This window comes from Copadichromis virginalis, linkage group LG16 (genome assembly GCF_057382275.1).
Source record: "Copadichromis virginalis isolate Kocher_CV1m ecotype Utaka linkage group LG16, C_Virginalis_male_GT1.1, whole genome shotgun sequence".
Classification (NCBI taxonomy): domain Eukaryota; kingdom Metazoa; phylum Chordata; class Actinopteri; order Cichliformes; family Cichlidae; genus Copadichromis; species Copadichromis virginalis.
The window spans coordinates 13,998,156-14,011,818 of record NC_140633.1 but is presented as its reverse complement, the minus strand read 5'-3'; the positions used below and the strand labels follow the sequence as shown (position 1 = coordinate 14,011,818).

Genomic DNA, 13,663 nt, shown 5'->3' with positions numbered 1-13,663 from the left:
TAAGAATAGCCTTTCCTTCTTACTTGTATTTGTGGCCTGACCTTCATGCTAGTCTGACCCTCTCTCACCGTGAGTCTCTTTCTAATTTCTGTGTGTGTTAGTATGGATGGAGCGGACCTGTGTTTTGAGATCGTGAAGAGGGCAGACGCTGGCTTTGTCTACAGTGAAGCCGTGGCCAGGTGAGATTTTATGGCTTTGATTTACTTCCCTGAAAGGCTTCCTGATGCTTTTTTAAAATTATTTGAATCAATATTTGCAACCATGATTTACACAAACACATAACTCTGATGTAACAATGACCTTGCACTTTCTCCCCCCCCCCCCCCCCTCCCCCGCTTAGTCACTACATGAGACAGATCCTCGAGGCGCTACGCTACTGCCACGACAACAATGTCATCCACCGAGATGTCAAGGTATTTTTCATCTGCTTAGGTGTCCAACTACGAAGTGCAGCAGCCCACATTTGAAAGTTCAGTTGTTTCTGTTGTCACGTGTGTTTAAATGCAGTTTATGTTATTACATTTTCCTGCATTTTGGTGATGCATACTAAGTGATTAGACTTTTATCTAGTTTTGTCCAGTTTTGCTGTTTGCTAAATTAGAATTGTTGTGGCTCTGGATTGGCTTGTCTTAAATTTCCAATCCAGCTTAAATGGCCTGTATTTGTATAGTGCTTTACTTAGTCCCTAAGGACCCCAAAGCACTTTACACTACATTCAGTCATCCACCCATTCACATACTGGTGATGGCAGCTACATTGTAGCCACAGCTGCCTGGGGCGCACTGACAGAGGCGAGGTTGCCAGACACTGGCGCCACTGGGCCCTCTGAACACCACCAGTAAACAACAAGTGAAGTGAACGGGTGAAGTTTCTTGCCCAAGGACACAACGACCGAACCGGCAACCTTCCGATTACAAGACGAACTGCCAACTCTTGAGCCACGATTGCCCCGCTAAATACTTTTTGGATTGTTGGCCACGCAAAACAATTGGGTGGTTGTACAGTTGACAAAATTCTTGACCTCCCCAAGTTTATTGAATCCTTGCAGCGCGGAGGCAAAAGCAAACATTTTCTATAAATGGGAATGGTGCAACATCAACTGTTAAACGTGTGACCGATTTATTTTTTTTGCCCATAAGTAAGTTTGCTAATAATGTTGGTTGAAGCTAAGAGAAGCAGTCAACGGAAAAAATAATAGCGCTGCTTTAAAACATTTTATTTAAATTAAAAAAAACCCACAATGGTGGCGAGGGAAACAAAGAGTAACTGGCTTCTTTTTCACAGGCCGTTTCAGTGTTTATCTGTCTCACACACTCGACCAAACAACAAATACAAAATTAAACAAAAAGGTAAAAATCAAAATGTCTCTTCCAGCAAACATAAAATAAAAAAAAATCTCTGACGTAAAGTTAAGTCTTTTGTGCGCATCTCAAATAAATAAATGAATAATCCAAAAAGTAGCTATATTAATACTGAAACAAACAAGAAAAGAAGGTAAAATATTCCCTCCAAACAAAACGTATAAATTCTAAATGTGCAAATCAGTTTATATCGCCTGTCGTCATTTACTGGACTGACAAATGCCGGTTGGAAAATTTTTAAATATCGCCCAACCTTAATCCTCCTACAGTGTTGGTCAGGTTGTGTACGTGAAACACATACACAGTAACTACATGGTGGGTCTTCACCCAATTTTTGCTTAAGGTCACATTTGTTGTTTTACTGGCTCTTTTTGTACGTTCACATATATTCAACCTTTTGGTGACCGTATTTACTACTCACCACGTAGTTTTTATACTTCTGAGTGAAAACACTTTCGACTGGTGGTGAATGACATTAGTTTCGTCCTGGATTTGACTGTTTGTCACCCATGTCAACTTCTCAATACACTTTCATTTTCACAATGACAAGCAAAGTTTCGCATTCTTTTTTGTACTTCACACTAGGGCTGGGCGATATGACCCAAAATTCATATCTCGATATTTTTTAGCTGGATGGCGATATAAGATATATATCTCGATTTTTTTTTTTAAAGCCATAAGTTAAGAACAAAAAGAGAGTTCTTAGTCACACTGTGTCCCAGATGTCACACGGGCACTTTTATTTACATACAGCGTAGATGTACATGAAGAAATTACTCAAAAATAAATTATCAGCATTTATTAAATAATCATGGTCCATAAATAAAAGAAAATGTTGTTTTTGTGCATAACAAAAAGCTCACAGTGCAGTGAAAATGTAAACTAATAGACGCTGAGCATAATAACAAAGAGACAGATTTCACAGCTGCACCACGTCTCTGAACAGGTGCCATTTGTGGTCCTTATACACACAGTACGTATCACTCCGCGAGGCTCCTCCCCGGTAGCTGTAATCCTCCGACAATCCATCAAGCGGTGCAGCTCCGTAGCTTAGCAAAGTCATATTAAATTTTTTTTTGACAGATTGCTGAGCGCTGTGTACCACATAAAATCGGTTCGCGGTCAGTAAGCACAACCAGAATTCATACATAAGGCGCATTGTCGATTTTTGAGAAAATGAAAGGATTTTAGGCCGTGCAGCCCCTCCGGGCTGCATGTCGTTAGCGCGGTTAGCTCGCTAACACCTTGACGCCGTCCAGCCCCACGCACGGTAACTCGCTAATGGAGATTTTCCGCTTTCATCTTGTCATTGCCTGCAGGTGAAGCTATGGGGGAGGCGGAGTTGTGTTCAGTGAAGGAGAGGCGAGGCCGAGTAACGTTGCGTAGAGACAAAAGTGGACGAAAGAGGCAAACCTGTGGCTCCACAAGTATAATCATAACGTAACATAGACTATATCGATATAAACGATATTGCCACATCTTATATCTCGTATGAAAATATATCGATATTTTTAAAAAACTCGATATATCGCCCAGCCCTACTTCACACAGTTCATTAACCTGTAAGTCGTGGTGGGTCATAATCTGGGTCAGCCGCAGCATTATTGGCATTCTGGTTAAGTATGCTGTTTTGACAGCGTTTGGCTAGCTGCTTGTTTCCTACTACCTATCAACAAGCTCTGTAACCATTTCAGACCGGACGAGCCATTTGCTCGAGTTTTGAAAGCTAAGAGACACGCTTTATCCTGTCTTCCTTTGTTCTCTCCAACCAGTTGCGGCAGATGGCCACTCCTGACCTGGTCCTGCTGGAGATTTCTTCCTGTTAAAAAAAAGGGTTTTTCTTCCCCACTGTCACCAAACGTTTGCTCATAAGCGGTCATATAATTGTTGGGGTTTTCTCTGTTATTATATATTATTGTAGGGTCTTTACCTTACAATGTAAAGGGCCTTGAGGTGACGCTTGATGTGATTTGGCGCTATATTAATAAAATGGAATTGACTTAAATGTTTGTCCATTTTTGCTCAGTAAAGGAGTTCAGAAGCTTAATGACACAAGTTCTCCTTTTTCAGGTTTTTCATTTCGTAATGCACCAAAATTTAAATGGATCTGAATGTGCAGGCGGCCACTTTAGAATCTCTTCTATGACAGAGCCATGTTGTTGGGGTTCATGCAGAATGTGGTTTGGCATTGTCTGGCTAAAATAATTAATGTCTCGCCTGAAAGGTGTTTGGGTGGGAACATATAGGTCTGCAAAACCTACGTATACCATTCAGAAGTAAATTCACCTTCCCCTGGTACATTCGCAGATGCTGGTGTAAGCCCACAGAGAACAGCTATGATTTCTAAAAGGAATCTTTAAAAAAAAAATGTATTGGTTATCGTCACGGACAGTTTTTCACTTTGCTTAGTTATCTTAAATAAACTCAGGCCCACAGAAGATGTGTTTCTGGCTCTGATTTATCCAGTCTACTTTTACCTTGCAGTCATGGATGCATTAAGTGACGTTCAATGACGGTGAGTTTTTGAGCACATGGTGTAATTTTAAGGTTGGAATTGTTTTCGGTCAATGCTATAGGCCACAGTCGATCAAGTGTTTCACAGCCTTCATTACAGAGTTTGGGTTTTCTTAATATTTCATTGATGTTATATACCGGAGATGATGAAATCCTCAAGTTTTTTTTTTGTTTGTTTGCGTTGATGAACCGATTGTGAGATTTTCCACTATTTGTTTTATCAGTAGTGCACAAGCAGTCGTACCCCTCTCCCAGTGAATGCTGGTATCAAATTGGAAATAAGGAAACATTTTTCACGTTTTAAACGTTTGATACGTTGTCCTTGTATTGCTTTCAAGTACATTTTGGGTTGTTATATTTTCCAAAGCATCCCAGTTTTTTGGGGATGGGGTTGCACCAGTTTACCACAGTGCACTTCCACTATTATTCCCCCCCACATTCGAATCATTGGGGCAGTTCAACAGTGTAGAGCTGTTAAATATGAAGCAACAACAGGAGTAAAGGTTTGATTTGTATTAGCCAGTCACTTGACACAGTTTCCAATATGTTTTAAATCGAAAAAATTAAAGTTCAGTTAGAACTAATGTTTGAAAAACCGTAGTCCTTGAGTACATATTTAGGGTTGAAAGAATTTGAGTAACAAATGGACATGTTTTTCACTGCAGAAGACACAGAGGGGAGGAGATTGGTTGGCTGTTGTTGGCTCTGGTACCAAGCAGGTCCACAGCAGTACAGCTCTTCTGCGTGAGGCTGTAATGGAAAAGAATGTCAGCAGGGCTTCTCTCGAAACACTGCGGCTAAAGCTGACATAACAAGCTATGAAGGGAAACTCTGTGGATCATTTGTGCTGCTGCTTTTTTCGCTCACGTCAGACTATGTAGAACTGGTCTGACATGAGTGATGAATGAGTGAGGAATGTGTGATCGAAAGTAGATCAGTGTATCATTCTGCTTATGATGCCTTTTGCATCTAAAGTAGTCTTCTGTACTCTCTCAGTTCCCTGTCGTTGTGTGGAAATGAGAAACAATAGAGTTGCTAGTGGGTGTGGTTGGACCAGTGTCACACTGATTCAGTGACTCTTAATGTGCTTAAGCAGAGAAAGCTAATGCTATTACTGTTTCAATTAGTTACATGAGGGTTGAGTTATTCTGTAACATGTCCCGACATGCAGTGACCAGTATGCCCCTTTGGCTGCACTCTCTGACACACTCCCTATTGTAAAGAGGCTCTTACTGCTGGCCGTGGGGGTCATACTTTTAACATCACTCTGGGTTGTTTACTGCTAGCTTTGCGTTAGCTGTCTGTGCAGTTGCTTGCAACAGGCTGATGTATTATCAGCAGTTGTTTCTGGCCTGGACATAGTCTGCACTTACTGTCGCATTCTCAGTTTTTCATTGCTTCACTATTTTCCTCCTCCCTGAACACAAACTGAAATCAGCTGACTACGTTACATGTGCACAGCGTGGAAAAGGCATGCATGATTTTTTTTCTCTCTCTCTCCCACTTATTGTGCAGATAACTGAGGAACCTTGTAGCACAAGTAATGACACAACTGTAACTATACTGTGACTACAGTAAGGGAAACTGATCATGTACTTTAGATGTCATCACGCTGCTAGATGAGGACAAATCAGCATCAAGGCTCCTCCACCGGGATCACAGTCAGACTTGGTGTGGGATATAAAACGCTTTAATCAGATGTCATGTATACAAAGTGAAGCAACTCGTAGTGCTGAGTGTTCCTAACGAAGCTCTGGCTCCAGCCTGCTGTGTGATACATGGCAGTAAACAGTGGACTGGCAGCTCCTCTATAGTTTGTGCAGTGCAGTGGTAAATCTAGATGTCGTGATATGCCGTGCGATTGATATGTAATACCTTCTCTTACGTTTCCCGTCAGTATCTCTCTAACACCGTCTGCAGCTATTTGATTATGTGCGTGCCTGTGTGAAAAGGTCAATGTAATCGCTTGCGTCAGTGTGTCAGTTGTTTGATTGCACGTCAGTCTTTGGTATTTGTGTGTGCTGCAAGCAGTAAGTAGCTATTGTGTCAGCTTAGGGAAAAAAGAAAAGAAAAACTGTTTTGCATTCACATACCCTGCTTCACATTTTTCTTTAGTGTAAAAGCACTAAAATCCCCTCTGCAGTTAGTGAGGTTAATGCTTTTACGAGATATTCACAGAGCTTAATTAGAACACTTTAATATAAGTACTTTACTGAGTTGGACAAGGCCCATATGCATATTTTGTCACAGTCAGCTCCCAGCTGTTGTATTACTATCTCTCTCTTCAGCATTGTGCCTTGGTATTAGTCATCATAGTCTATATAGTCATATCTCTGTCTTCACTCTGCGGCGCCCCTACATGGATCCCTGCTGAATCACCGGCTTAGTCTTATTGTCTTGATGTGAGCGATACCAGCCTGTGAGTTTGGAGGGGCATAACGAGATGATAAAGCTGCCTGTTTGCAGTGATAGTATGTGTTTCAGTGCCATTCACTGAATTACAGCCTTTTTTATATACTGTCCACACATTTCAGCAATTTAGAACAGAGTGAAATCATTGCCTAAAAACTGTATTTTATAATGCTAAATAGAGTGGTTACTACTACTACTACTACTCTACCTGAGCACTTTATACAATATCCCTTATTCAGCCATTCACACCAACATAAGTACATAGTACTTTCTGTCTAACATCCACACCCATCCAGTGCATAGGAGAGCAACTTGGGGTTAGCATATTTGGCATGGAATCAAACCACCAACCTTCCAGTTGAGCTACAACTACCCCCCTACTACTTTTACGTCCTTCTCTGTGATCTGGTTGTATTTGTGACAGAGTAGTTATATATTCTACTGACTGTTTTATTTCTGGAGTTCAATGAACCCCATTATTATCCAAAATCCTGTCAAAGTCCTTTTCATTTTATATTTACATTATTACTCATCGACATCATTGAGCATTTAATCTGAGGAGCATAAAAATGGTTGCTCAGATCCTGCCATGATGTTTCAGATGTCAGAGTTAGCTTTTAATTTCACTTTTGTCGTTGTTGTTGTTGTTGATAATTTTCCATCTGATGTGCAGCATCTTAAAAAGTTTTAATTACTGCACTTCATTTCTGTGGTAAAAACTTGGTTAAATACCATGTTGGTATGTGTATCGCAGCCTCTGTGTCAACAAGTTTTCTCGTATGGAGAGTACAGAGTAGGTGTTACCGACACTGTGCTGGTGATCAGCATGTTTGTCTGCGGACGCATTTAAATTCAAGGCTTGTTGTTTTTTGGCCTTGTATAATGTGTATATCTGTATAACGCTGTTTAAATGTAACACAGTGACCCAGACCGCTCAAACTGAAACAACAAATGGAACTCACTTCCTCCTGCTTGTTGTTTCACCTATTTGTAGTCTCATGTAAAATGTCTCACAGTAAAGGCGGAGAATTTCCTGGAACTGAAAGATAAGTTGAGAGTTCAGGTATATATTAAACATGCATGCATGCTGCTGTAGCTTAACAGTTTACAAATAAAGCTTAACAATCAAATCCACGTCAATACTAACCAGTCAGATAAAAGTCATTGATCATTGGTCCTTTATTTTTATTTAAGAGTGTTAAATGTTACCTCCAGCTTGTCATTTGTCAGGATTTACCACTTTTTTGTCTCATAGTTTGTTTTGGTATTAATGTGTGAATAACAAAACTGTATGTCTCAAAACCAACACGAGGAGGTCGCAGCCACCACAGACATCTGATTAAAATAGACAAGTCTAGCTCATCACTCTAAAATGGCTCCATCTATTTAACTGCAGGATGTTGACTTGTAATCAGCTGCATCAGCACAGACTTGCTATGATCAAGTTATCAACACAGAAACAAATTAACTGCAGTTACTAGTGATCAATAAACTTGGTGATTTTACTGAGTTGTAGTTGACTTTTAAATGTGACACATGAATTACAAATAACTAGTTTGTTATGTGATGCAGTAACTATGGGATGGTTGATGACTGAGTTACAGCCCCTTTAAGATTCAAATTTCCCAGCTGTAATGTCTCGTTTTTGCCTTCGACTGTGATGAGGTCAGACTGGAGCTTTTTCTCAAGTTTGACAGATTGTTTTTTCTTTTTTTAATGAATTGATGCAGTTGTTGTCACCAGTGCCTCCGAGCTAAAAAAAAACAACAAAAAACTAAAAATACACGCACGTAATGTTATTTAATTGCATTAATTATCTTTACTTTCATGTGACTAATGAGTTTAGTTCTCTAGAAATCTGCCTCTGATACACAAATTTGAGCAGACATGCTTTCAGTGAGAACAGCCTCACAGCTGCTACTCCAAACAGTAATTCTGATCACAATTTAATGCATTTAATGGGAAGCCTGTGAACTGTAGCTCTGAACAAAACCTGGTTTACATGCTTCCTAAATAGTCACTTGTTGGGTTAAATGCTGGTATTTGTATAGACAACCAGAAAATGTTCACCTATACATGAAAAAGTCAATTTTCTCCAGTCGTGTTGCTGCATTACATAATAGACATAAAAATAAACATCCTCTACTACGAGAGCTTAAAATGAGCACTGCTGTGATGATGTGTGGCGTTTCACGTGGCGTTCTGTTGGGTAATTCCTAATGTCAGCTTCACTTTGCTTTAGGCAGCTGTTGCCAGGTTGTCAGCTAGTTCCCCTGCACTAAAACTATATTTAGTCATCGCTGTTTTAAATGGAACATCTGTTAATATTTGAATCTAAAATTAGCCAGATTATTAATCCCTGGATTGAAAGAGCAAAACCCGTGGACTAAACTAGTCAAGTCATTATTGTGGAACAGACAAAGCAAAAATCAGTTTGTCTTTATAAAGTTTTATTTGTCAGATTTCAAAACGGATGCATTTCAGATTTTGAAATACTTTGATTACACAATACTAAAGCTAGCACAATATCACACTATACATATAGAGGGGGAACATTAATGGAAAATTAATTTCCTCTCCCCTCAGTTGCCCTTCACAACTGCAATTACAACAGACTTAATGTGCTTTAGAGTTGATTACTCTGCAGCAAAAAGGAGCCATCATTCAAGCCCAGCTGTGCAGCACCAACATTTTTTCACAGATTTAGGAAGACAGCAGGTGTACAGGATAACTTTGAGATGGCTTCAGGACGTGCATCGTGTTGTAAAATCATCCCCCAGATATGGTCGCGCGTCTTGTTGTAACCTTGCTGATCTCTTCCACCAATTCGGAGACGGGGGTCTTCCTGCCAAGTAGACAGCAGGCATGATGTGTGCTGGACAGACTCGGTGAAATCTTCTTCAATTTTAAGTTCAGTGTTCTGCACAATGTTTTAAATTTCAGTCGATTTCAGATTTAGTTTCATTACACAACAGTAAAACAAAAACAATATCACACTGTATATAGAAGGGGAACATTGTACATCTAAATAGGAATTGGTGGAAACTAATTTTCCACTCTGCTCTCAGTTGTCCTTCGCAACTGCAATTACAACAAGCTTGATGTGCTTTAAAGCTGACGGCTCTGCAGCAGCAGTGGGGTTTAGATCCATCTCCTCAAAGAAGCCCTCATCAAGGCCCAGCCGTGCAGCAGCAACTTGGTTGGGTTTCTGAGAGCGGCGTTTGTCCAGGATTTCATGTAAGATGGTTTTAGGACATGCATCATGCTGTGAAATCATCCCCCAGATGTGAAGTTTGATGACACGTCCCGGCTGTGGTCGATCGTCTTGCTGTGGAACTTCTGTGCTATCATCCCAAATCTCCCCAGACTCGATCCTCTGGAGAACTCGTTGTAATCTTGGGTCATTGTTGATCTCTTCCGTCATTTGGGAGAAGGGAGTTTTTCTCCCAAGGAGTCGTCGAGCGTGGCGTACACTGGAGAGGCTCAGTGAAACTCCCAGATCTTCCTCAATTTTTAGCTGAATGTCTTGCGCAGTCATCTTGTCATTGCTTTTTGTTATCTCATCAATGGCAGCCAAGATATTGCTGTAAAATATTAATAAGAAACAAGAAAACATTAGACAAACAGAAAAGCAAAAGTTATTTTCTGCAGGCTACCATTCAGTAATCCAGTCCTTTGATTACTTACCGACTTTCGCGGCAGGGTTGTCTCTCCTTGTAGTGAACCCTTGCAGTTCTCACTGAAACTTTAATGCCCAGGCTGGCGAGATATTGCTTGAAATCGTGTACTTGTCTCATTGCCCTCATGAGATGAGTCTCCTGGGATTCCTCCTTGCTGATTTGTGCCATGTCTGCTGTAGTACAGTATGTTGCGATTGGCAGCTTGGTAAATAACAGGAGCTTATCTGCTCTCATTTATATAGTTCAACTGGGTGGGTTCCAGTAAACTTCTGAAATACCCCATACTTGACCTAACCAATAGGAGTTCATTTACAATCTCTGTTCAGCAGAAAAGTAGTCAATCATGTAGTGTGTAAATTGTGGTCCTTAACGTGGATGACAAGGGGAGGTGTTAAAATGGCACGCCCACCAGGTGCAGGCAGAAAGGCACTGAAATGTTAATGATGTCTGGCTTGTTTTAACTGCCAGACAAAGAGCTCAAAAAGCCCCAATCAACTTCAATCAACGACTGACCCTTGACTAGGCATCACTGTCGTTGATGATCCGATATGTATGTGAAAGAAACTGCTGTAACTGACAGAAGCTGCAGTTTCAATGGGTCCCAGGAGCAACAGCAGTGTCTATACACAGTGAGCCAACAGCTAATGGTCACATGATTACTAACGATACTTATACAGAAATCTTACATGTGAACTAAAATACATGGGCTTGTTTGGTACCAAAAAAAAAACTGCCCGACGAGGCATTGATGGACATGTTTATTCAGACTCTGGATGTCAATAAGACTGCAACTGCTTTCAAAACATTATTCATGTGTTTTATTGTAATATTTTTACTGATTTTCTTAAATCTTTGAATCTGACATGTGCCCTCCATAAAATAATTAATAAATTAATAATTAATAAAAAATTAACACTAAATCTAATAAAACTAAACTGAAACAAGAAAGCTCACTCTGGACACTAACTGAAGCTAAACTGAATTTACAGTTAAAAGTCAAAAATGAAATAAAAATAAAAACGAATTATAAAATATTAAACTATAATAACTCTTGAAACTTGAAACCAAGGACCAGCTGGACATCTAAAGTTGAGCCCTGCAACGAAGCAGTCCAAAATCCATACGGTAACGAAATAGACTGTTATAGTTCTGAGCGGTGTTATGACTCAGACACGAATGTATGAAATTGTCCTCATTTTAGTCTTGGACCCTTAAGTCTTAGAATTTAGAGGGGCCCTAAAAGTGTTGACCTTTTACCTTTATTAAATCTGTTTAGAGAACGTTTGAGAAGTTTTTAATCCTGTCACTGAAAAAAAATTCTAGCATAATGCAACTGTCATTAGAGCCGGGCTATTTTTGGAACAGGCCAGACTCTTATCCACGCTCCAAGCTATACCAGCGAGAAAATCACGATAAACTGACTCAAACCTGCAAGTGATTTAACTTGCTTATCTTATTGAATATAAGTGTTGAGTTAGCAGCTAAATTGGTAAATTTATATCAAGTTATCACATTTGCCTGGTTCTTTTTTTAATTCCTAGAACTTCCTCACAGTTCAGTTAACTCCCTGAGGCTGTTTTCATCAGAGTTACAGAGATACATTACATAACTTACAGCATATGGCTAAACCTCTATGCTTGGTCTGGTGAGGGAGTTAACTCAGACCAAACCTGTTAGTCAGTCTGATGATTTAGTTTTATTAAGTCAAGCTTAGTGGACTGCTGGGATCATGAGGGAAGCTTGCCAGCCACTCTCCTTTATGGTTAGTAAATGAATAGTAAATATTAAAAAGGCACCTTGTGTTAGAACAGTGAGGTAAAAATGCAGCTTTGACATTGTCCCACTGTTAGATACTTCTGTTATCAGTATCTAACAGTGACTCTGAGCCCCTGTCTCCAGCTCATTAGATGTACTGCTGAGACGTATGCCCTTTACAGGGGACACAAACAAAATAGAGCATACACATGCAGAGCTTCGGCAACAAAACTGTGCTTGTTGAATATGGAACAGTGTGAACGTGCCACAGCTTTCCATGCATAAAAGTCACTGAATTCATCGCAATCCTCTTGTTCATAAATCACCATGATGGCTGTGTATTCATCTTCCCACTTGCTTCACCACAGACCTCCACCAGTGACAGCAGCACAAGCACGCTTGTATGTCTATTTTTGTGGATCTGTGTGTTTGTCTTTGGCCTCTCTCACTGCTACAGATTGTGTGCATGCAAATGCACCGCAAACAGCAAGGCAGGATGAGTTTATCTGCGTCAGCTTTGAAAGCAGAAGTTGAGAGATGAAGAGAGAAGCCAGCACAAGATTGAAGGTGAACTTTTGTGTTGTGGGACTGTTCATATATCTGGTGTCTGTGCTATACAGCCAGCTGTTCTGAAGTAAAGTCATGCTGAATGTTGAATCTGCAAAGCATATCCGGGCTCTGTGTTGAGCCGTCTGAGGAAACCATAAACACAGCAACACTTTGATGTAAACCTGAGGAAAGAGAGTGTGGTGCCGACACAGACCTATACCTTCGTTTGCAGCAATAGTATTTCTTCATTCTCCAGGTGCGCTAAGGTGAGATCTGCAGTCAGATCTTCTGAATGTAAGGAACAGGAAGTGTTCCCTCTGTAAATTTTATAGTGTCCATGTCTTGCATATAACATTGTGTGTCTGCAAGAAAACACTGCACAAACTTCACGCTTCAAGCCTTCTAGTTAAATTTGTGCTCGGTCAGACTCTGTTTGTGCTTGTCCCTTGTTGAGCTTCTGGTGGTCTGTGATAGGTCAGTTTTTCTTACTGTGTTGTAAGTCTCGAATGTATACCTGTGGGTAATATCTGCAGAAAGAAAGCAGCATGTTGGACAATCTTGAAAGTAAAGATGAGTCTGTTCAGAATACAAAATATAGGAACAGTGAATGTGTCTTTAAATGTTGCTGCGCTATTATCTGCATGTAACTCTATCCATTAGATTAAATGTAGTCATTCAGTCAACTGTTTAGTACGTAGTCGGCAACACACATCTGACAAAAGCATGTGTAATATCGCTAGACCCACATTAAAGCTGTTTTTACTGAAGCTCTGGTAAAAAGTGATAAAGTATGGTGCTGCACGGAGACACCGAATAGCGATATTTTATTAAGTAAATAAAATATTCTGGGAATACTATAAACAACAGCACAAACACCACAATGCTAAGATAGCTTTAGGTGAGCAAACTTCTATTAAATCAGCTCAACTGAAGTGTGTCAAACACTGGATACACTGATTGTGAATGAAGTATTGTGATTAGAGCAGGGCGATATGACCAAAAATATTTATCACGATATACATTTGAAAATTTGTGATAACGATATCCTCAGCATAACCACGTATAATATCCACAAACTTAAAAAAAGGTTATACACACAGAATACGGTAATATTACGTTGAAGCACAGTACGTATCACTCCGCGAGGCTCCTGCCTACGATAGCCGTAATGCTCCAACAGTCCATCAAGCGGTGCAGCTTTGTAGCTTAGCAAAGTCGTACTAAAACATTTGACAGATTTTCGAGCGCCTTGTTCCACATAAATTAGTTTCGAGGTCAGTAAACACAACCAGAATTCAAACATAAGGCACACTGGATTATAAGGGGCACTGTCGATTTTCAGAAAAATCAAAGGATTGATTTTAAGTGTGCTATTTTCCAAAAAACACGTTA

At 40.1% G+C, this 13,663-nt stretch overlaps 1 protein-coding gene across 13 annotated transcripts in view; it reads left to right on the top strand.

Annotated features, from left to right (window-relative positions):
- The window catches only part of caska (calcium/calmodulin-dependent serine protein kinase a), a 159,796-nt gene that overhangs the window by 75,794 nt on the left and 70,339 nt on the right, over window positions 1–13,663 (top strand). For all 13 annotated transcript variants that reach the window (XM_085435464.1, XM_085435468.1, XM_085435465.1 and 10 more), the window contains exons 4-5: window positions 102–179; window positions 341–413. In XM_085435464.1, coding sequence (XP_085291590.1) covers window positions 102–179; window positions 341–413 — 151 coding nt within the window. The remainder of the gene's footprint in view (window positions 1–101; window positions 180–340; window positions 414–13,663) is intronic.